The 23,538-nt window shown below is 35.6% G+C and overlaps 1 protein-coding gene and 1 non-coding gene across 10 annotated transcripts in view; both read right to left on the reverse strand.

The window, feature by feature from the left end:
• CFAP20DC (CFAP20 domain containing) overlaps positions 1-23,538 on the reverse strand; it is a 341,279-nt gene that overhangs the window by 136,464 nt on the left and 181,277 nt on the right. For 4 of the 9 annotated variants that reach the window (XM_058288692.2, XM_058288689.2, XM_004477744.5 and 1 more), the window contains exons 7-11: positions 20,743-20,907; positions 6,111-6,247; positions 5,115-5,277; positions 3,924-4,040; positions 2,674-2,796 (exon numbers count right to left, since the gene is read on the reverse strand). In XM_058288692.2, the coding sequence (XP_058144675.1) occupies positions 2,674-2,796; positions 3,924-4,040; positions 5,115-5,277; positions 6,111-6,247; positions 20,743-20,907 (705 nt within the window). The remainder of the gene's footprint in view (positions 1-2,673; positions 2,797-3,923; positions 4,041-5,114; positions 5,278-6,110; positions 6,248-20,742; positions 20,908-23,538) is intronic. The other 5 variants (XM_058288694.2, XM_058288693.2, XM_004477745.5 and 2 more) reach the window with 2 other exon arrangements.
• LOC111760356 (U1 spliceosomal RNA) lies at positions 6,495-6,657 on the reverse strand. The gene has a single exon (XR_002794060.1). It is a non-coding gene; the product is annotated as a U1 spliceosomal RNA (small nuclear RNA).

Consider the following 23,538-nt stretch of genomic DNA (forward strand, 5'->3'; position numbering starts at 1 on the left):
CATTTAACCCACAGATCAGTGCCTATAGCTACCGGCAACCCATTTGCACTTCTCCATCTGAGTTGAAACACTTGCCAGAAAATTTATGTCTGAAATAATTATCACCTGTCTTGCAGCAAGTGCTTTATAGCATAGTCTCATTAATTGGACATTCCAGAAGAGAAAAATCTTACAAATTTAAAAGGGTTTGAGTTACTATATCTCCTTTTAACTGTAGGAGGTCAGCGTAGTTAACAAGCGTCTTTAAACAAAATATCTGGGGCACAATTTGGATTACAAATCTTGTGGGAGAGGATATCATGAAAAGGTTGACCGTCTTTTTCTCTCCATTCTACTGACTGAAACAGGACAGTTCACAGACTAAACCGAGTAGACTTTTCAAGTAATGATAAATCCATAGAAATATTTGTTAGCCTGACTGATGAATTCTGCTGGGTGTCAAAGACCTTTATGCTTAATTTTAGGAGAATACATTTTGACATGAAAATGTTTTTTGCATAACATTATATGTTTTCTATAAAAATACTGTCTACTACTTGTGGTAAATTGAATCATGTTCCCACAAGGACATGTTCAAATCCTAACCCAGGTCCTGTGGCTGTGAACTCATTTGTAAGTGGGCTCTTTGAAGATGCTAAAGCTATACTGAATAAGGGTGGGCCTTAACCCAGCATGATTGGAGACTTTGTAAGCAGAGGAAACTGGATACAGGAGAAGTGGAAGCCAGCGAAGGAGACAGAAAGGGGTATATCATCATTTGATGGAGGCAGAGATTGGACAGTCAGGGCTTGCTGGCAAGCCACCACCAGAGAACAGACTTCTGAGAAAGCATGATCCTCTCAGCACCTTGACTTTGGGATACCTCCAAATTGTACCACCAAATTGCACCTCCAAATTGTGAGCCAATAAATGCCTGTTGTTTAAGACAACCAGTTCATAGTACTTTGTTATAGCTGCCCTAGCAAACTAAGACACTGCTACTGAGATAGATTTTTACCAAAACTTTAAAAATGTTTAATTTTTAAAAAATTTTTGAGATAGATCTTATAACTCTATGACCCAGACAAATTGGAAAGGACAGATTTTTGTAAATAATAACATTTATGGCATGCTTACTTTCTCCTCTAGAATGGCAGCAAGAAATAGTTCATCATTTTTTCAACCATAATGTGACATGGTAATTTTATACCTGACTCTTGAGTACTATTATATTTATCATCATAATAAAAGTAAACAACAGAGATGTAAGACTTGCAAACTTGAAACGCTAAAGCCTATACTACAAAAGCAAAAGTTAAAAAAGACCTTTAATGAAAATAACACTGATGGCATAAATAAAATGTTTCACAATTATACTCCTCTGTTTCTTTATCTTAACCTAAGGCTACTAGTATATAACAAAATTTGACCATTAAAAAGGGCAATACATGTATACTTCTTAGATAAAATCTCTTAGGGACAAGCCTTTCCCATTTTTAGGGAGAGAGTCTGTAGGAACATGGCCAATGGTGAGCTGAATCTACTTCATTTGGCCACCTTCGCAGGCAGTGTGTAAATGATCCTGAATCAGGGAAGTTAGATCCAAACCCTTCTGTGCTCTAAAGGAACAGAGTAGGTATGCTGTAAACACATTAGGCGCTCTATAGATGTTGCAAAACACCACAAAAACCAGTGTGTTGCTTTATGTATATGGATATCTGAAGAAAATTGGAGGAAAAGATTCCTGGGAATCTTTATTATGCAGTTAAACAACTTGCATAACTTATTGACAAACATATTATTAAGCGTCAAAAAATCAAAGTAAAAGGAGTGTATTACACCAAACTAATTCTAATTATCTTACTACCAATGCTTTTTTGGGAATTTGTAGTTTTACCTCAAGTATTTCCATATCAATTGTAATGAATAATTTGGTGTGTTTTCTTAGGAAAATATGTAAATTACTGTGTAATCACAATATTGCAGCAAACAAGATAAATGCAAGAATGATCACCTAAACATCTAATTAGTTTTTCTACAGTCAGATTTATGCTAGAGACACTAATTGCGCCTAACATTTTAATGAAGGTTTCAACATTGCATAAATAAGACTGACAAACTACAAACAATTTTCATTTATTTTCCTTTTTCCCTAGCTCAGAAACAATTTGCCTTTGTAAAAGTACCACACACCTGCTAGGCAAGATATGTTGATGAGCTCAATGTTCTTCACTCCAACCATCTCCATTAGAAAAAGGATTGGGGAAATGCAATAATAGATAATCTTTGGGGAGGTTGACTATGTCAAGTGAAAATTTCAAAGTTTTAAAATTGCATTCGGAACAGGACAAGCAGCAGGGCACTAAAACCTGAAAATTAAAATACTTTCTTTCCTTAAAATTTGACATAAATTTGTGGAAATGCACCACGCTAATGAAAGATGTTGTTAATGTGGGAAAGTGTGAGAGGGGGAGGGGGTAGGGTTTATGAGAATCCTCTATATTTTTGATGTAACATTTATGTAATCTCAGGCTTCTTTAAAAATTAAAAATTAAAAAAAAAAAGATTTATAAGAAATTAGAAGCCTTAGCAAAGGACTAAATCACAACTTTTCACAATGACTGGGGAAGAAATATTTAAGGTATTTATATTTCATGAATTATTAACAATTACAGTATGATTAACAGTGCCAACCTGCTTGGTCAGGAGACTGAGGTCCTGGAGAGCTGGGGTTCAACATCTCTGCTCTTTGTGGGCCGACAGTGGTGAGGACAGTAGTTGCTTTATCTTCATTCCTGTTATTTTCTGAAGAACTGCCTTGATTGGAATAAATTCCACTATATTACTTCTTTTGACTGTTATAAAAGTTATTAATGTTTGAAGAACGGAATTAATTTGGTATACTTGTCTATCTGATTCTTTAAAAGCAAATGAGAAGTAATAATATAAATAACATGCAATTTTTTTTTCTTTTTCAGTGGAATGCTTTAAGATGAACTTCAATGCATTTTTGTAGCAGTATATCTTGTAATTCCTTGATATTTGCATAGAGTCATTTTAAGTTTTAAATGTGATAAAAGGAATTCCAAAACCCATAATTTTAAAAGGGTGTTATGTTTTTCTTTCGGTTCCAAATAAAACGGAGTGTGTTGTCTTAGCTAAGCTATGACTCCTGAAAACTAAGCTCTTTTCTTCAACAACTTTAAGAAGACAGATGCAGACATTATTGCAGATTTAATTTTTTACCAACTATTTTATAAAAATTCAGCTTGTTTGAAACCTAGCAAGCTGAATTTAATAAGCCTGGAAAAGGACCCTACATTTTTGAGAAATTATACAAACAGATGTGTACATATATACTTTGGGCTTGATTCAGGATAGACTAATTTTTGTATATGTGAATATGCATGCTTCAAATCCAAAATTTAAAGGGATAACTATAACAGTCATCTATATTTGTCTAATGCTTTACTGGTTGCAAAGAATTTAAATTTTAACCTACATTATATCAGATGGCAAGGAGTCCAAAGGGAAAGACAGTGAATGCAAAAAACAATCTGGAAAGGGGCCAAAGAAGAGACATAAATGAAACATGAAAAATTATAATAGTCAAGTTCAATTTTAGTAAAGTCTGCAGGCAGGGACTTCCTCTATCACATTTGGGCCATTTAAAAAAAAAACAATAATTTCAGTTTATTCAGCCTTGGAGAGTAAAAATAGGAAGTCCTTTATTTCTATGGTACTGTCTATTTAATCTGGCAAATCTGTTAGGGCTCTAGAGCAATTCTTTTGCAGAAAATTTGATTTCCATAATCCCTGTAGAACAGACATTTATATTTTAAATGAATTGGTTCTTAATCCTTTGAAATTTACAACCTGCAGAGAGAGATTCCATTGCCCTGAATAATATACAGATATAAGATAATATTGAATTAGTGCCATACCGCTGGGTGTCCCTGTCCTTTCTCTGCTCGTGCTTTTTAGCCGTAATCTTCTTCTGTTATTATTCTTATCTGCTGATGGTTCTTGGGGGGGATGTGGATGCATAATACGTAGATTGGCTGGTACATTTTCATATCAAGGAACAAAAAACCAAAACAGAAAGTACTGTATGGTTTGAAATAATTTGGTAAAGACAATTATAGCTATAATGAGAATATTTACCTATCACTTTGAAATGACAACCTTAGGCTGCATGAAAACTACAACTTGCTCCTTCATGGGAGATAGGGGTTTATTCCTATTCTGATATTATGACTGTATCAGGCTTTCTAAATTACTGATATATTTTATTCATGTAATATAACCTTAGAGAAAGCTAGCTACAACTAATTTGATTAATGTTAATCAGGCAACATATCTATTAAAAATATAAAAATTAAGTTGACAGCCAATAGAAGAAAATCATGTGTTCCCTTAAAAGGGGAAGTATAGCTAAGTATGATTAACATCAGCTTAAAGAGTAGTTTCTAAAAGATTCCTGGAGAACTGAGGTCAAACTTGGAGAAAAATTCTTCAGTAAAGTTTTATTTATAATGATATATGTTAAATAATGATATTAACAGTGGCTAATATTTATTGAATGTGTAATTGCTTGGCATGATGCTATGTTTCCCTCATCAAATCCTCACAGTGACCATTTGAGGCCACTGTTACATATTCCTGTGAGCCTCAGTTTCCTCATCTGTAAAATAGGGGATACCGTTACTACTGGTAATGGGTTGTTTTGTGTATCAAATGAGAGACAATAATCAAAGAATACTTTACAAATGGAAGAGGCTAATTAAAAAACAAAATTAAGCTAAGAAAGCTTAAAATGCACACGGAGTTTCCAAAATATAGTGACAATTGAATGCTATTTCACAGGCTACTATAGCGATTTGAACCACCTCAGTAAATAGAATGATAGGTACTATAGCAATTTGAACCACTGAGTAAATAGAATGACAGGTTCCAGAAGATAGTACATATATACGAATCTGAATCACATTTCAATATGTACCACTCTTTTCTGTATTAACTGATTATTCTCTGTATTTAAGATGCAGTCTTGATTATAACTTCTGATTTATCTTAACAGGAACATTACTCACTATTCCACTAGATACCAGTCTTCATGCATTATTCTTTCTTACCATGAATAGGTAGAGTCTGCTTTATTTGGTGAATGTTTTCTTTATCTCCTTGCTCCTCAGATGCAGATATCAGTAAGGTCGACATTTCTGCATTATTAACACACTTCTCTATGTTGGACTGTTGGCATGATCTGTTATTTTTGGACCCAATGGATCTTATTGTCTAGAAAGAAAGGGAATTAATCTGTACATTTAAAAATATAGGAATTATACTTATTTTTCTATAGACCAGGGGTTCTTAACCTTTTTTGTTCCATGGACCCCTTTGCCAGTCACTAATTCTACACTATACTGTGTATTATTTAATAAATAATTCACACCTGCAGCAACATGTCCCCAGAAGAGTAATGTTTTTTTTGAATTTCAATTCAAGCTCACAGACCTTGGCTAAGAACTCCTGCTATAGACTATAAGCAGGAAAAATAATCTTTGGACAAATAAAGAGTGAGGAAAAAAAGAGGAAATATGGAGGTTAAAAGTGTTGGAGAGGAAATTATGGTAGAAAATTAGAAACAGAAGGAGAAAAATATTGTGAGATAAAATGGAAGACATGCAAGTTTCTTAGACACATAAATTAAAATGTGCTTATTTGCTACACTTCATCTTTAGTAGGTAGGAGTTGAATTAAAAATCTCTGCTGTATGCCAGAAATTCAGAGGAAATTAAAAATAAAAAAAATATAACATTTGAGAATCTGTTCATTGTAAGGTGTCTGGTGATAATCCAACTTCTTTTTGAAGGAGAAAGCAAAATGTGCTCATATATTGCCTATAAGTTTTGTGAACATATTAATGAAAAGAATACTCTAAAATGTTGGTTATGCAGAAATGACAAAAAGGAAACAATTTTGAGGTCCTTTAAAATCCACACTTTCTATTCCAGATTTATTCAAGGCTTGGCATGTATCTCTCTCTTTTTGCCCCCCTGCACTGAGAAAAAAACCTTCCCTCACCAGGCCACTCATGCTTAGATAAGCTCTTTGAAACTTGTTCCTACCTCACTGGATATCCTCAGGTTATTCCTTCTGCCAGAGAGTGGAGGTGGTCCAAGCACTTTGGATCCAAAGGCAATATGACAAACATCTTGACTTTTACTAGTCCGAATACCACCTGCTCCTCTGTTAATAAACTGATCTGTTTTGTTAAAGGAAGAAAATAATGGTCCATTAATGGGTACAAGGATAAACAACATTGTTACAATATTTCTGAAAGCATAGTCAAGGGGTCATAAGATCTGAATCACCCTAGGTACTTATTAAAAAGGCATAAATTAGAGCCCTATGTCAGATCTATCAGATGTATTAAATTACAATCTTAGGTTGAGGGTAGAAATCTCTATTACATTTTTTTTTTTCTCTTTCTTCTGTTTCTTTCTCATTTTAGGAGGAAAGTGTGAACCCTGTCCCCCACAACCACAAACTATGCAGTTGGGTTTCCCACATTTGGGGAAACCAGAAGGGTTAGTACACGGGAGTTCAATTGGATAAGCCTCACCCTGGGAAGACCAACTTCATGATCATGGCATCTCCCCGCCAACAAAGTATGAAAGCTATACCTTTTTTTTTTTTTTGGAGGTACTTGGGATTGAACCCAGGACCTGGTACATGGGAAGCAGGTGCACAACCACTTGACCTACAAATGTTCCCCTGAAAGCTATATTTAACAAGTTCCCCCTAAGTGATTCGTATGCTCACTGTCATTTGAGAATAACTGCCACAAATATTTTCTTTAAAAAAGTTTACTAATAAAATACACATCTTATATTCTCTTTAAAGAAACAATTTAAATAAAACTATTCAATTCAATTTAACAAATACCTGATTGAGCACTGACTCAGGCATTTCCAGAGATTGTCAGTGACACATAGTGGTAAGACATATTGCTTGCCCTGAGGGAGTCTGGAGTGAGATGATAAGTAAACTAGTAACTATAACATAAGGTAGATTAGTGGGAATGAAGAATAAGTGGCCTTTTGAATGGACCTTGGATGACTGGTAAGATTTCAAGAAGGAGAATGTAAGGCACCCTGGGCAGAAGAAAGTGCCTGAGGAAAAGCACGAAAGAGGGAACAGGTAGGGTACCCTTGGGGCATACTGAGCTGAAAAGCTTAGGTGGAAAAGTAGGCTAGGATCATACAGCAGAAAGCCTTAAAATGCCAAGAGCCTATTCTAAATTTAGTAGGCAATGCAATCACAGAAGGTTTGAAGGAGAAAGAGAGGCTATTGGTATCACCTCTAGGATAAGACAGTGTGCTCACCAAACTTGGCTGCCTTTTCCTTTGGCATCAGCTCAATTACATTTCATAGCCTCTCTTACAGTTATGTGGACCATGTGACTGAGTTCTGGCTAGTGGATGTGAGAAGTGGAATAGGAGGGGGAAATGGAAAGGACAAATAAGTTTATAGGGCAATGAGTCTCTAAAAATGAGTCTGGAGGTTATCAGAAGGATTGCCCTTATGCACACCTGAGCAGAGTCCCAGAGACAGATAAAGTAGATACAACCCCAGGTATCTTTTGAGGGCTAAAGAGACCCACAGGTTCTATGGTCATGGCAGATGGAGTTCACTGCCATGTCAGTTGGCCCTTCTTTGGAGCTGGTGTTTCTGCGTGATGGAACTGGACTCAGATGTGATCTCTCTTCACAAGCCTTTCCTGCTACTTTACTGGAATTATATTTGGTGCTGGGGTTTAAGATATATCTAGGGGACTTGAATCTCTGGACTGACAATATGATAGCCAGGAAATGAACCTCAACAGGCTTCAGCTCCTACACTCTGGTTTATTGAACTTACCCCACCCAGCTAACATGGAGTTGAAGAAGGTCAACCACCACACCATGGAGCCTAGAGTGCTTACAACTGAAAGCAGGAGAATTGCATCCAGTATCCATGTGGAATCTAAGCCCCCTCTTGACATAGATGTGGAATGGACACAACCAAGCCAAGGTCCACAGGAAGGAAGAATACAGTAAGGATTAGAGTGGACTTAATCATATTCTATTCATGAACTATTGTGGTTAATAATCAAGAAAATGTGGCACTGGTGTGGAAAAAGTGGCCATGGTGGCTGCTGGGGGCGGGGAATAGGAGGAAGAGATGAGATGTGGAGGCATTTTCAGGACTTGGAGTTGTCCTGAGTGGTGCTGCAGGGACAATTGCCGGACATTCTATGTCCTTCCATGACCCACTGGATGGAACGTGGGAGAGTGTGGGCTATGGTGTGGACCATAGGCCATGGGGTGCAGCGATGCCCAGAGATGTACTCACCAGATGCAATGGATGTGTCATGATGATGGGGGAGAGTGTTACTGTGGGGGGAGTGGTGGGGTGGGGGGTGGGGGGGGTGAATGGGGACCTCATATTTTTTGAATGTAATATTTTTTAAAAAAACGAATAAATTGAATAGAATTTGGAAAAAAAAAAAAAAAAAAAGGAGACGTATAAACCACTTCCTGGCCCCTAAAACCTCCTGCATAACCCTCCTTCCCCTACCCTCTCTCATTTCCCAGATCAGATCCTGTGAAGTACTTTAAGGCCCTCAGGGGAACGAAGGAGTCTCAATCTGTGAATGGCTACTTGGAAGGCTGCCCAGGGAATCCTGATTGTATTAGGACCGTGGGGCTATTTTTAACTGCAATCAGCCTCCCTCATCAGGAGGAGCAGGTGATGGTGATGACCCTTAACTCAAAACACTGCCCACTACCTAGAAAGCCTTCAGTTGTGCCCCACTGAATATGATGTTGTGACCACTGTGACCAACTTGAATATGATGTTGGCCCTGAGAAAGTCCACATTAGTCTCACAGTCATGGAACTACCTGAACTACTAGCTAGTTCCCTTCTGACCTGCATCACCAAAAAAGTTCCTATAGCTCGTTGGTCTCATGTGCTCTGCTGGAGAGGTGTAATTTTGTAGATAGAGTGGAATTAAAAAGCACTCTTCAGGCAATGGCATAAGAGGCACACAGGTTTCAAAAAAAAACCAGGCTCTGGAAACTCCAAATATTTAGGTATGAATGGAAGTAATGTGTGTATATGTGTGCAGATGTACAAGTGTTCTTCTGTGTTTCTGTGATTGTAGTAGATGAAGTGGAAGAGATGAGCAGGAGCTAGATTATTAAGCTTAACTGAAAGAACTTTGCTGGACAGAAGATCTGAGGTAGATGGTGAAATGGTTGACAACATGTACGATGCCAGTTTTCTTCAAATTCCTGAAGCCCTATTAAGTAGAAGAGAAATTTCATTTATCCAATGGGCAGACCAGAACTAATGAGTAGAATTCACATGCAGGGAAGTTTTAAGCTCAACCCAAGGGCATCTTTCTCTGCTTAAAGCTTGTCTGATTATTGAGGAGGTGAATTTTCTGTCTTTTTCAAGCAGCAGTCTGGATAGCTTTTCTGACTACTGTAAAGCAGATTCAGAAATTAGATGATATTTCCAGCCTAGTCCTCTCCTCTGAGCTCCAGTTTTTGTACTCAGTAAACTTCTTGACTAGTTCCTCTTGGACACCTTAAAGATATCTCAGAGTCAATAATGCCAAGCAGACAAGCTGGTCTAATGAATGGCACCACAATCCATCCAGTTTTAAAAGTCAGAGCCTAGGTTTTAGTCTTGGCACCTCCCTTACCATGCTCTCCATGTCCAATCTACACCCACTTCTCTCCATCTCTCCCAACAGCACTGTGATCCAAGCCAACATCATCCTTCTCCTGGATGACTGCAAAGCCTCTCAAGGGATTTACTATGTCCACTCTGGCTCTCTGTCCCACCCCTTCTCCAAAAATGCAGCCAGAGCAGTCTTCTACAAACATAAAACTTAGTCATTCCCTTTCCTTCACTGAAAACTCTTCAAAGGCTTCCCTGCTGCTCTTGGGATTAAGATAAGAGCCCTTAACATGGCCTGCAAAAACTCGCAAGTTCTGGCCTCAGTTCATTTCCTATTCCCCCTATTTTTTGATCTCTCAACAGACTGGACTTCTCAAGTCTTCCTGCTTACGAGACACTCGTACATGCTGTTTTTCATGTCCAGAAAGCTTTTCTTCCATCTTGGCCTGTAGGTCTCAGGTCATGCGTCTTTCCCAACATCCCTCACTAGGGTATATTACCCCAATAAAGGCACTTCCACCACCTTTCTCTCAGAACTTGTTAGAATTACAGTTTTACATGTCTCCATGGGATTCTGATTAATATGTCTTTCAGTAGATGTAAACTTGGTGGCCTGCTTTTGTCACCCCTGGATCACCAGTATTTAGCCCAGTGCATGACAGAGTAGGTGGCATGTAACAGATACTTGCTGAGCAAAATGAATGAATCATTAAATGAAATGAGTCAAAAGGGAAGTTGTATCAAATAACTCAAATATTTCTATGATAAGAGTTTCATTTTAAGCAAAATCCACATGGGGTTTTATGTGTGAGTCAAGGAGGAAGACTGGATAGGACTGAACAACCACCAGGATGTGGGGTAAAGGGAAGGTCACCAATGCTCAAGACTCTGACGTTTACATGAATGGTGAGGCACTCAATAGCACCCTTACTATGGGACCACAAACAGATGCCTATTCAAGTGACATCTGAAATTGCCTTGTGTTACCAAATAGACTTGGCTATGTCAGCATCTGTATTTTTTTCCTAGTCATTTATAAATATCTATTTGTAGTCAACAAAACACTGTTAGTCTCTTGGGATGGCTAACAGAAGGGACATGCAAATCCAAGGCCACTTGGAAAATTTGTTATAGAGTCATCATTTGTACTTTTCCTGACCAAGTAGAATGAATTTTAGATGATTGATTTTGTTCTCAAATGAGTATTTTCTCAGAAACACCCACTGAGGGCACTGGAGGGCAGTATGGAATGTGGCATGGGGCTGAATGGGAAGGGAGTACATAGAGGTTTTTTTTCCCTTCCAATCCTGTAAACCATTCAGTTATGGGTGTATCTTTCTGTTCAAACATATTTCATGGACAATTCTGGATGATTTTTCATATTCTTTATCCATATGCAGGCTTCCCCCAACTCAATTTAAGTTCTTTTGAAGAGAAAGGCCATTTATTCAGTATTGAATCTATACCCATCTGCTGAGCCTAGCATGAGGTAGACAAATCTCACCAAAACTGTGGATAAAATCTGTATTAGTAAGGGTTGTCCACAAAAACAAAACCAAAGGATAGGCAGATGTAAACATTAAGAGATTTATTATAGGAATTGGCTTTTGGACCATGGGTATTGGCAGGTGCAAAATCCATAGGGCAGGCTGCAAGTTGGAAATTCTGAAGAAGGGGACAATGAACTCTCTAGGAGAAGCTGTCTGTCTGGAGTAGAGACAGAAATTCTTCTTTCTGGGTGCCAAAATTCTCAGTTCCCACTTTAGGACCTTCAACTGATTGGATGAGGAGGCTTCTCTCATTGCTGAAAGAAATCTGCTTTGTTGATTGTAGGCTTAATCAGTCACAGATGCAATCAATGGACTAATGATGCAAAGTCATGAAATACTCTCAGAGTAACAATCAGGCCAGTGCTTGCTTGACCAGACAATTGGACGTCATAACCTATCCAAGTTAAGAATGGAATTACCCATCACAATATCTAAGATTAACACAAAGAGTGAACCCTAACTTAAACCATGGACTACAGTTAATAGCACAATTATAAAAATGTGCACTCATCAATTGTACCAAATGTACCACACCAATAATGCAAGGGGTTAATAATAGGGAGGTATACGGGAATTCCTTATTTTATGAATGATGATGTTCTCTAAACCCATGAACAAATTTCCTACTGAAAGAAAGAGAGAGAGAGAGAGAAAGAGGGAGGGAAGGAAGGAAGGAGACTTTTTAGGGGAGTATTTTAAAAATCATCCTGAGGCAGTTCCAGCTATAATTTCAACAAAATGAACATATTAATTAGTTCATAATAATTAATGAAAATTAAACTCTTAAATATATTGAGTTGCTTAGAACATTTGCTTGCTCAGCAGTGAACACCCAGTCACTATTAAAGATACACCTAAATCTTACATGCTATAAATTAATAACCACAGAAAATTAGATGTTATTCTGTGTTTAATAAAAGGGTCCACTATAGGATTTCTTTAAAAAGTCATGTAACAACATATTTAAATTTAAATCTAGTTTTAAAATTTTACTTTTTTTTCCCACAGAGCAAAATATACCAATATTCCTCTATTTAGAATCTTTTTAATTAACAGACCTCTTTAAATTTGTTAGTACAATTAACATACACCAATTATGAAAGCCTGTTTCACTTTAATAATTCTGTTTATAATCATATTTCACTAATTATCCCTATAAACACATATTATGCTATGTATCTACTATAATTAAAACTCAAAGGAAAAGTAATTTAGACCTTTGGTCTCTAAAAAGTAGAAGGGACAAAGTTTCTATAATGAGAAAAATCTTAATAAAAGAAAACTACAAGCAGAAATGCATGCCTTTTGAATTATAAAAGGAGCTCTTTTAAAAGCTGATATCAATATGCATAATATAAGGTTAAAAATCAAGATTAGATTAAAGTCATGCTCTTGGCGTTTCATTTTCTTGAGTTTGCAGAAAATGAACTTGGTGTAGGTCAGAGATGTTACCATTAATTATTTTGCTGTTTTACTAAGGGGTATATGCCTTTGTATTAGAGTGTAAAACCTGAGGGTCTAGTCTCTAATTGTCTTTTAGAAAAATAAACATTCATTTTTGTCTCAAGATACAATGTTCTAATTATTATAGTCATTTAAGATTGTAGGGCTTTCAAAGCTTAATCAGAAAACCTGCTGAATTTTCAACTCTAATCACTGAGGGGTCATACTCAAGACTTACATCTATTTTCTAACAACCAAATCAGAATTAAGCTTGGTACCAGAATTCAGACTTTAAACTGGATTAATTTTATTATATCTGTGTTGTTATACAGCATGTGAAAAACATAAAACATGGCTGATCTAGTATAGCAATATCATTTTCATCAAGGTATTTAATGTTGCCAAGCCTTCCCTCTTTGCATCCATAAGATCGGGCTAATAAAAGTACTTACGTCATGGCATTTTATTAAATTATATGAAACAATGTGTGTAACATGCTAAATACTGTGCATAGTAGGGAGTAAATACTCAATAAATATGTCATTAATACCTTCCACTTGAATAGCATTTAACAATTTACAAAGTCCATTCACAGTCATTTATTCCTTCACTCGCTCATTCTTTCGAATAGTGCCTGGGCATGGAGCCTGGGCAGGCGTTGCTCTGGTCACTGAGGAAGGCAGGGAGAAGGGTGAGTCACCTTCCTCATGCGCTCACAGTTTTATGTGGGAGAAAGATATTAAAGCAAGTAATTACACAAATAACTACATGAATACATGTAAGAGCTATGAAGGAAAGTGCAAAGAGTTATGCTGTGTTTTAACAGAGAGATTGGTAATTAGACTTTGGAGTCAGGGAAATGACATTCAACTTGAGATCTGAAGGATGATGGGTATTAAGATGCACGTATGACTATGCAATTCTCATCATCCTGTATGATATTATTATCCCACCTCCAGAGAGAAGAAAGTGAGCCTCACAATGTTTAGAAATTTGCAATATCCACAGCAGAGCTCCAAGCCCAAGACTCCTAAGGCTTCATATTCCCTTCTTTTCACCACAGTACCCTCCGTGGCCTGGAGGGCATCATGGCAGACTCTTTCCATTTCCGTTATTTGTTTTCTGTGCAATTTTTTGAAGCCACCTAACTAAAAACTTTTGTTTTGTTGTGTGAAAAAGGGTCTGCTAATGACTGTATAGGTAAGTACCAGAACTTCATGAATACTATAATTCAATGCGCATGATGAAAATTAATAGGGTTTATAAGGAACCATGTATAGAACATACTACTGTACTATCCTTTTTCAAAGGGAAGAAAGCAGGTGTGGCAAACTGAAGTGGCTTCAACACCAGGCAAGTAATAAATATGACAAGCAGGCACATGTCAAATGTTGGGGGAAGGCAGGTGTGCATGTGTGTGTGTACTTGTTTGCTGTTGGTCATTTGAAAGGGCATGCCCTAGGCAAAGTATTTTAATTAAAAACTTTTTTTAGACCTGTTGAAGGACTGTCAGTCTACAAACCTTGGAAGCACAATGAAAAGAAAAGCAGACAGGTAAACAACTAAAGCAGAAAAGGCCCTGGGAAATTAAATTCAGTCTTCAACTTTTGCAAGTAATTAAAACCAGTATTTAGTCTTATCTCATTATAAAAAGTTTAAGGCATTTTTGAAAGGCAATAAAATAACATTAAAACCTAAATTAGAAAGACTCTTTCTCCTCTGCTCTGGAGTAGGACCTCAGACAGCATAAAAACGTCATCTGTGTGTAAAGTTAGGAGAGTCAACAACATAAAAAGTAATAAGTAGTAAAGCACAGGATATTAGCTTTCTTCATAAACTCTTTAGTTTATTAAAAAGTTAGAATTAGCCTAACTTTTGTTCTTTACTCATATTGAGCAAATAACTTTTTTAGGGGAACAATTTTATTATCTCAAGAAAATGTTCCATTTTTTGAACAAAGAGGACAGCTTATTTATAAGCCCTAGTAGGTAATTTCTATCATTTAATTTGGTCTTGCAAATAGAGGACAGTTTCCTGTAACATGAAGAGACTCCCCATGAAGATAATCCTTGAAACTAGTAGTAGAAATTGCTTAATAGGAGTCAGTAGGTCTAAACCAAACAGCCTGGGGACACGTGCAGGTTAGTTACTTTTATCTCTGAAAGCCTCAGTTTCTTCATCTAGAAAATGAGGATTAAGATGGTGTCTATGTAAAAGGGTGTGGGAGAAGGATTAAATGGGATAAATGCTGTTCAGGGTTTAGTGCTTGGAACACAGTAAACACTTCCTAAAATATAGCTGTGATAATGATTACGACTTGTTGCTTAAAGTGCTTACCTGCTCACATTTTGTGGCTAGTGTTTCATTCATTCAGTCACTCAATCAGCAAATATTTATTGAGCACCTGGTAAGTGCTAAGCATTGTATTGTATCCTAGGGATACAACAGTAATACAGTTCTGAACTCACATTCCAGTGGGGGAGACAGCAATAAGCAAACAATTAAGTAAAACGAAATATCAGGTAGTGGTAAGTGCTGTGATGAAAATAAAAACAGGACTTCTTGGGGGTTACTGGAGATCACTGATGACCACTAGTGAAAACGTATGTGAGAATTTACAGTTCAGTTAAAATATTTTGAAATTCATACTGTTATAGTATAGATAATTATATATATTTCCCTATTCAACCATAAATAAAAATTAGTCATTTAATATTTACCTATATATTATAGATTTATCTTACCAATAATTTTGAATTTCCTTCCCATTACATATTTTAAATGAAAATACTGCTATTAAATTGAGAAATATAATTTTTGCAATTTAATTTTACAGGGTTTTTCAAATTACATAACAGTGTAAATAATAAACTAGAAATGCCCCATAAATGCTCTAATAAAATACATCTGTTGATAAAATAAATCATGAATACAGTTAGAAAATTAAAATAATAAAGAGATGGCATGGGAAGTAAATGTTTCTAACCCCTGTCTCCACTGCCACCTCTCCCAAAGATAATTATTAAGTTTCTTGTGTTTCTTTAGGAAAATTTATGCAGACAAAAGCATACTTAGGTAACTAACTGTTTTAGTTTCCTTGGCTCCTCAAGCAAATGCCATGCAATAGATTGGCTTAAACAACGGTAATTTAAAAAGTTCACAGTTTTGAGGCTAAAAGAAAGCCCAAATCAAGGTGTCATAAAAATAATGATTTCTTCCTGAAGACTGGCTCCTCTGTCACATGGCAATGCATATGGTGGCCTCTCCTGGCCTCTCTGTTCACTTCCAGGTTACCTTGAGTTTCAGCTTCTTACTTCCCATGCCTTTCTTTCTATCTATCTGAGTTTAATTCTGCGTATAAAAGACTCTAGTAATGGGATGAAGACTCATCCTGGGCCACACCTTAACTGAAATAAGGTCATCGAAAGGTCCTCCTTACAATGGGTTCACATCCACAGGAATGGATTAAATTTGAGGACATATTTTTCTAGGGCATATATAGCTCCAAACCACAATACTAATTATCTTATTTATTTAGAGCAATGGGATCATACTGAAACAGCATCTAGGTTTTCATTTTTCATTGACATAGCTTTGAAACCTTTCCAGACTATCTTAGGCAGATCAGCCTTATTATTTGTATAGCTATGTAAGATCTCATTTTGTGAATATTTACTCCATTCCCTACTATATACATATAGATAGTCTATAGGTTTTTGTTATTACAAATAATGCTGAAAAAAATATGTAAAAGAGCAATTAAGAGTTGGTATAAACCAGCCCTGATTTATCATCAAACTGATCAAATGCATTTTTCATATTTAATATTTTGTTTTATATTATCAAAGTTTTTTCCAAAGCATTTCAATGTTTGGTAAAAATTTCAACAAAAAACTAAAATTCACTCTATAAATGGTTTGTAAAATCTCTGTGTAACAGATTTTACAGATATTGATCAATCTCTTACTAACTCTTTCACCAGTTATGCCTCACTTTCACTGACAATGGGGGGAAAGGGGATATATAATTCACATGTAAGAGATGACTGTATTTACTTTGAATATCATTAGACATTGGAAATAGAAATTATAGCATCTTTTTAACCAAAAAATCCTAAGACAAGGGTAAACAAAGTCTGACTTTAGAAAAAAAGAAATTACAGAATATTTTAATTTTTTTTTGAAGGCAGATTCTAACTCCTTTTTCTTTTAGGGTTTATTTTGTAGTAGATTTTTTTGCTTGATTTGAATCTTTTATAATGTAAAACTCAAAGAGTAAATTCTAATAAGAATCATACCAATGCAAAATAGCTCATGGTTTTTGACAGATACATTAATTTGCCATTTGCAATTGTGCTAGGAGCTAGGGATGCAAGTCTCTTCTTATTTAAAAAGAAGCAAAAATCCAATAAGGCTGCTGCTGTGGAAAGGAAAGCGCTTGGGAAAACTGCCTTTAAATTTTTAAGCAAATTACTAGTTTTGATTTGTGCTTAGTGGACCACTGCATCTTGTCATTAGTAGCTGAATGCTCAACCTCAATAACCAAGACCCAATTCTCTGGTTCAATTAAACTGGGGTCCCATTAATGAAAATAAGATAATCAGATTCCACAGTACTCTGCAGACTAATAGTCATTAGCTAATGTGCTTCGGGAATTGACAAAGTGAACAGTGTGAATGTTGCACATATTATGGCTTTTTGGAAACACAATTATCTTATTAATTTCATTAAATGCATTTGGAATAAACTTGCTCTTGATCAAGTTACATGACATTCAACAAAATTCACTCCAAAAAGTTGCAAGTTTCAAGGTTTTCATCTTTGCTTGGGTAAAAACACTAGAAAGCATCCATAGGAAACAGCTACTTCTTTCAATAATCCACTTCATTGGGACCTCTCAATATGTGCATTTATAATAAAAATCAGTTTACATGAGTATTGTACAGTCAATTATAAGAGTACACAGTCATTTTCTCATGCAATTCAAATCTCATCATGGGGAGTGCATTTTTTAGAAAGACACAAAAACAAATAGTTCAAAAAATTTCTCCTGGTTTTCCCATGATTAAAAAAAATCTGTTGTTGGGAATTATTCATTAGCTATACCTTTCAAATAAAATATCTTACACAGAGAACAATAATTATTATTATATTAATTTTTAAGTTCAAACCCCACAAATGTCAAAATTAGCAGTTGAAAAGTATTTGTAGAAAGAGAACCACAAAGTGTAATGTATGCTTATGTAACCTTAGCTGCCATATATGGACAGAGATTTACTTAAGAGGAATAATCATAAACCCTGTGGTTACAAATGAATAAAATATAATTGGGATTCCTGGGGCAGAGGAAATATGCTATTAGATGATGACTATAAATTTTCTGTTTATATGATTCAAGTTGACTATTGTTATTATGCATTGAGAGCCCATACATAGAATTTGCAAAATCGATATTAATATCCTTCTCTACAAGTTGGAATCAAATATGGTCTAGGAAAAGTTTAATTAAATATTGAATTAATAATGCAATTAATATTTATTCAAATTCCCTTTTAATCTCACATATAAATGAACTTTAAAAAGACATTTAAAATATCTTGATTTAGTCTTGCATTTTCATTTAAAGACATAATTCTTAAAACACTAAGCTAGAAAGAAGAAATGAAGAACATTTACAATTGTAAGAAGTTATCTGATATGCTTTAGAGCTCAGTGATTTCTGTTACAGAAAACTATCATAGGATATTAGATACAAATATAGTGTTTGGTTATCAAAAACGTCCTTATTCATTTCATTTTGTGGTGAATTTTCCATTAGGATTGAATTGTGACCTTAGATTTACAGAGATTGTCTGGGTAGTGAGATCCAGAGATCCAGAGATCCAGAGACTCACTGGGTAGTGAGATCTTTCTTATCCTTTTATATATTTTGTAGGCATTATTTAATCAAATGGCTTGCATATATTCTCTATCTCTGTCTAAATAGTCTACAAACAAAAATACACATTTTGACTATATTTGTCTTCCTTGCTATTAAAAAGTACTTCCTAAGTTGGTAATTGGGAAAGCAAGGTGATGGGAACATGGGGGTTCATTATAACATTCTCTCGACTTTTCTGTAAGATTAGAAATTTCATAATGAAGAGCTAAACAATGTAGCACCTATTCACACATAGTCCTCTGCCAGAATTTATACTGAAAAAGATAGAAAATAGGCCCTAATTCTCTAGGAATATTTAACTTTGGGCCTGTTATACTAATGAGAATTAACATATAGAAAACACACCAAGAATGATGAACATGGGGTATAGACAGTAAAACTGAGTTTGCTTTTGCAACTCATTCACTTTCATCATGGTCATCTCGATTCTCCTGTTTCTACTTTAACCTGTCTCACTTTGACCATTCTCTCTTTTCCCTGTTATCTAAGAATCAACAGTCCTGCCAATTTTCTCCTACAGTTTTCTCTAGGGCATTGCTTTCCACCTTCACAGCTAGTGTCAGTCCAAGCCCTTGTCATTTTATGCCTAGATTGCTTCAAAGACATCTTAGCTGTACTCTTTTATCTCTAGCCTCACATGATTTCAAAATTCAACTTCCTAAAAGAAAAATTAATCATACTTCCACTTTAGGCACACAAGGCATACTCTTCTCATAATCTTCCAACAAGCTAGCTCTCCCTACTTCGGCAACTTTTCCGCATAAAACCCTCAGGAAACTCATCAGTGCATTTAGTTGTCTCTCTGCTCAATCTTCTGCCTCAATTGTGCTCTCCTCCCTCAAATCTTATACTTTCAAAATCTACTTCTTACTCCATAAAAGTATAAATTATTGCCTTGCAAGAATGCTGGCCCAGTCTCACTAGATCTTCCATTTTTTTCAAGAGGAGCTGAGTGTCTGAATTTTTATGCTAAATCTCCCAATTTTAAAATTGTTTAAAAAATTTGTTAAAACAACTTTCTATGGGCCAAACAAAACATGCAAGGGCTGCCAGTTTTCTATTTAATTCTCATCATTTTACCTTCCTCTCAATCACTTCAGTGTTTTATGAGTGTCATCTGAACCACATGGCTTTTGTAGGGCTAGTGATCCATTGGTTTTCAACCATGGTAGCATATTAGCATCACTAGGGTAGAGTTAAAGTCCTTTTCCAGGGTATTAAATCAGAATCCCTGGCCATGGAGCATAGACATCAGGAATGGTTTGATATCAAGTAAATTTAAGTGTCTCAAGTATAATGTATAGGGAGTTAAGAACCACTGATCTAGATAATTTTAGGTTTCTCAGTTTTTAAGTATTGTTCATTTATTTGCTCAACAGCAGTAAGTATATTACAGGGGTAGAAAACTGGCAGCCCTTGCATGCTGCAAGGCAACACTTGGCTAGAACTGAACTGCAGTCACCCCTTCTAAGGAGAATAAGCTTATTTGCTGTAGTACTACTATTCCTTACAGCTCCCACCCTGGGCTAAGTGCTAATTGCCATTTATTTTACCATCTGCATGATTAACATTATTGTTCTATCGGTAAAGAACAATTTCTTTGAAACATGGCCCGAACACTTTTACACCCTACCCCCACTCCCATAAGGTTCAGGGCTGAAGTAGAAAATACCTCTGTATGTTAAAGTAAATTATAGAAAGAGAATTCTGACAGCAATGTGGGAGATTTGCTGGGAAGCTAATGCCTCCCAGATGAGTGAAGGGGCATCTGAACTATGAAATAAGTATTAACAGGAGGGAGGAGGAGACTGGAGAGATGTTTAGGAGGTATAATTGGCAGAGGTTAGAAGCAGGTAGGAGACAGAGAGGAACAATAATAGATGTTTTGATTTCTCATGTAAAAATCCAGAAAATACTTTAGTTGCTAAGGAACATTTAAAATAATAATTACTTATCAATGACATGGGTTGCTATCTCTTAGGTGACTTAATATTTCACCTCAAGCTATAAAGCATCATTGCAAGACCATATATATATACATATATATTTTTTTGCTTAATATGCTTATAATCTAGGTGCCTGCATATGCATACCTGATTCTGCCGAATTTAGGGGATGACCTCCAAATTTTATTTCAGTTTGGCGAAGCTTAGTCATATTTAGCAGCTGTGTGACTTGTGGAACATCTGTCGTTAGTTGGCAGCTTCGTGGAATAACGTCGGTAGGTTCATCTCTTGGAAAGGAAACACCAAGTACAACTGGAAATAAAGAAAAATATTCATTCCTAAAACATAAGCCATTTCTGTTGAATGGACGTACTCTTTCAATGAAATGAATTAAAACTACTTTAGAGTATGACCTTGGGCATTCTCATCTGTAAAATGAACATGATAATTTTAACTTCCTAGGGTTGTAGATAGCATTAAAATAAGACAATGTATATAACATACGGAGTGGGTTCAGAGTAACTGTGCACTAAATGAGAACATTCATTGTAAATATTTTATATTCACTTTTCAATATTAGGTGTGACTTGAGAGAAGATCTAGTTAGGTATACGCCAATTAAGGTTTCTGGGAGTAATTCTGCTCATCAATATGAGATCAATAAATACAATGTCATTATTGAATAACTTAAGCACCCACGTCATTAGAAAATAATTAACTTTTCAACTTTTTATTTTGAAATAATTTTAGAGTAATAGAAAAGTTACAAAAATAGTACCAAGAGTTTCTATTTACCATTTACCAAGCTCCCCCAATGTTAAAGTCTTAATTTTGACCACTTTTGAAGAAAACATACATTATAATTTTAAAAGTATTTATTATTACAATTTATATTTCTAATGAAATTTTATATAGTTCATATATATTTATCTGGTGATTTATTTTTTATGTTTTATTTCTCGCCCCTCCCCCCTCAGTTGTTTGTTCTCTGTGTCCATTTGCTGTGTGTTCTTGTTTTTGTCTGCTTCTGTTGTTGTCAGCAGCACGGGGAATTTGTGTCTCTTTTTGTTGCGTCGTCTTGCTGCGTCAACTCTCCATGTGGCCGGTGCTATTCCTGGGCAGGCTGCACTGTCTTTCGCACTGGGTGGCTCTCCTTACGGGGCGCACTCCTTGTGTGTGGGGCTCCCCTATGTAGGGAGCACCCCTGCGTGGCAGGGCACTGCTTGCGCGCATCAGCACTGCACATGGGCCAGCTCCACAGGGGTCAAGGAGGTCTGGGGTTTGAACCGCGGACCTCCCATGTGGTAGACGGACGCCCTATCCACTGGGCCAAGTCCGCTTCCCTATCTGGTGATTTACATTTTCTTTTTAGTAAATTTTCCGTTCATGATCTTAACTCATTTTACTAATAGAGTGTTTTTACTTATTTATTTGTATGACCTCCTTTATAGTAAAGATATTCACTCTTGTCATTTATAGCAAGTGGGAATGGAAATTGGTAACACCATCCCAGAAAGCAATTTTATTAAATGTATCAAAAGCCTTCAAAACGTCCAGGCCATTTTACTCAGTTATTCCAATTTATGAATCTAATCTAAGGAAAAAAATAATTAGAAACTCAAAGGTTAATATAAATAGTTATTTATAATTTCTGAAAATAAACTACTTAAATCCTCAGTGCTCAAGGAGGATTAAACATATTACAGTGTCTCATGGCATAAGATGGTTAAGAGTCACAAGAAATTGTATTTATGAAGATGTCTTAATGATATGGGAAAGCCTCAAGATAAGAAGCTAAAAGAAAGTAATGTATCAACTAGAAAATGCATACACACACACATATATAAAATGTATGACTGGCAAAAAAGATTAGAAGGAATTTTACCAAAATGTAAAAGAACTTTAAGTGCATAGGTTAAGCATAGCTTTTATTTTCTTCTTCATAATAATTTCTATATTTGTTTAATTTTTATGAGTAAGGTTGCCGTTTTTTAAATTAGTGGAAAAAACTTTTGGGTGTATATTTGTGTGTGAGTAGTAAGGAAAATTCAACCAATCAGCCCTCAAAAAACCTCCTTAAGATAGCACTTAATATCTTTTATTATGAATAATATTACTCTCCTGGGTGTGTTATAATAACCATTAGTATGTTATTGTATATAACATTATTAATGTATACAATATATTTACTTGTTAATTGTCCCACCTGTCCCCTGCTCCTTATCTCTTAATTACAAGAATATTTTTGTCAGTTGGAATTTTGCTTTGTTCACTGCTGTATCCACAAAGCAGCAAATAGTGCTTGGTATACAGCAGGCACTCAATAAATATTTGCAGGGAGAACAAATCAGTAGTAAATGAGCAGGGGGAAAAGAATCCCTAGGTAAGTATAAACTCACACCAAGTTTATAAAGGCAAATCATGTTAGAAGAGGTTTATATGCACCCAAACCATTGCACTTTCCTAATTAGATTTTAATTTCCTAATCCTGAAAAAGAAAATGAATCATTTAACTAAAAACTTAAATAGTCATCAACAATGTAATGGTTTCCAAAGGTCCTAATGCTCCAGTCATTAAAAATGCACTAGATATACACATTTCAGTTTTCAGGTATTCTTTGTCTATCCATTCTTTATTTGTCATTGACATTTAGAAAATCAATATAAAGTAATTAAGTAAATGAACTCTATCAAAACAGAAAACATTTGGAAGAACAAGTAAACTAACTCCAGATATATATTTGACATATTTCAAACTCCTCTGAGGTAGAAAAAGATAATTTCCACATCAATGCCAATATTGATAAACTAAGATTTTATATTAAAAGGGGAAGTGAATTCTGGAAGCCAATAAGAACCTGAAATAAAATGTTGTATACTAAATACCATAAAGAAAAATCATGGAAACTTTAGCTTATAGAGCTTACACAATAGTACAGAGTA

Source organism: Dasypus novemcinctus, chromosome 26, assembly GCF_030445035.2.
Source record: "Dasypus novemcinctus isolate mDasNov1 chromosome 26, mDasNov1.1.hap2, whole genome shotgun sequence".
In the NCBI taxonomy this organism is placed as follows: Eukaryota; Metazoa; Chordata; class Mammalia; order Cingulata; family Dasypodidae; genus Dasypus; species Dasypus novemcinctus.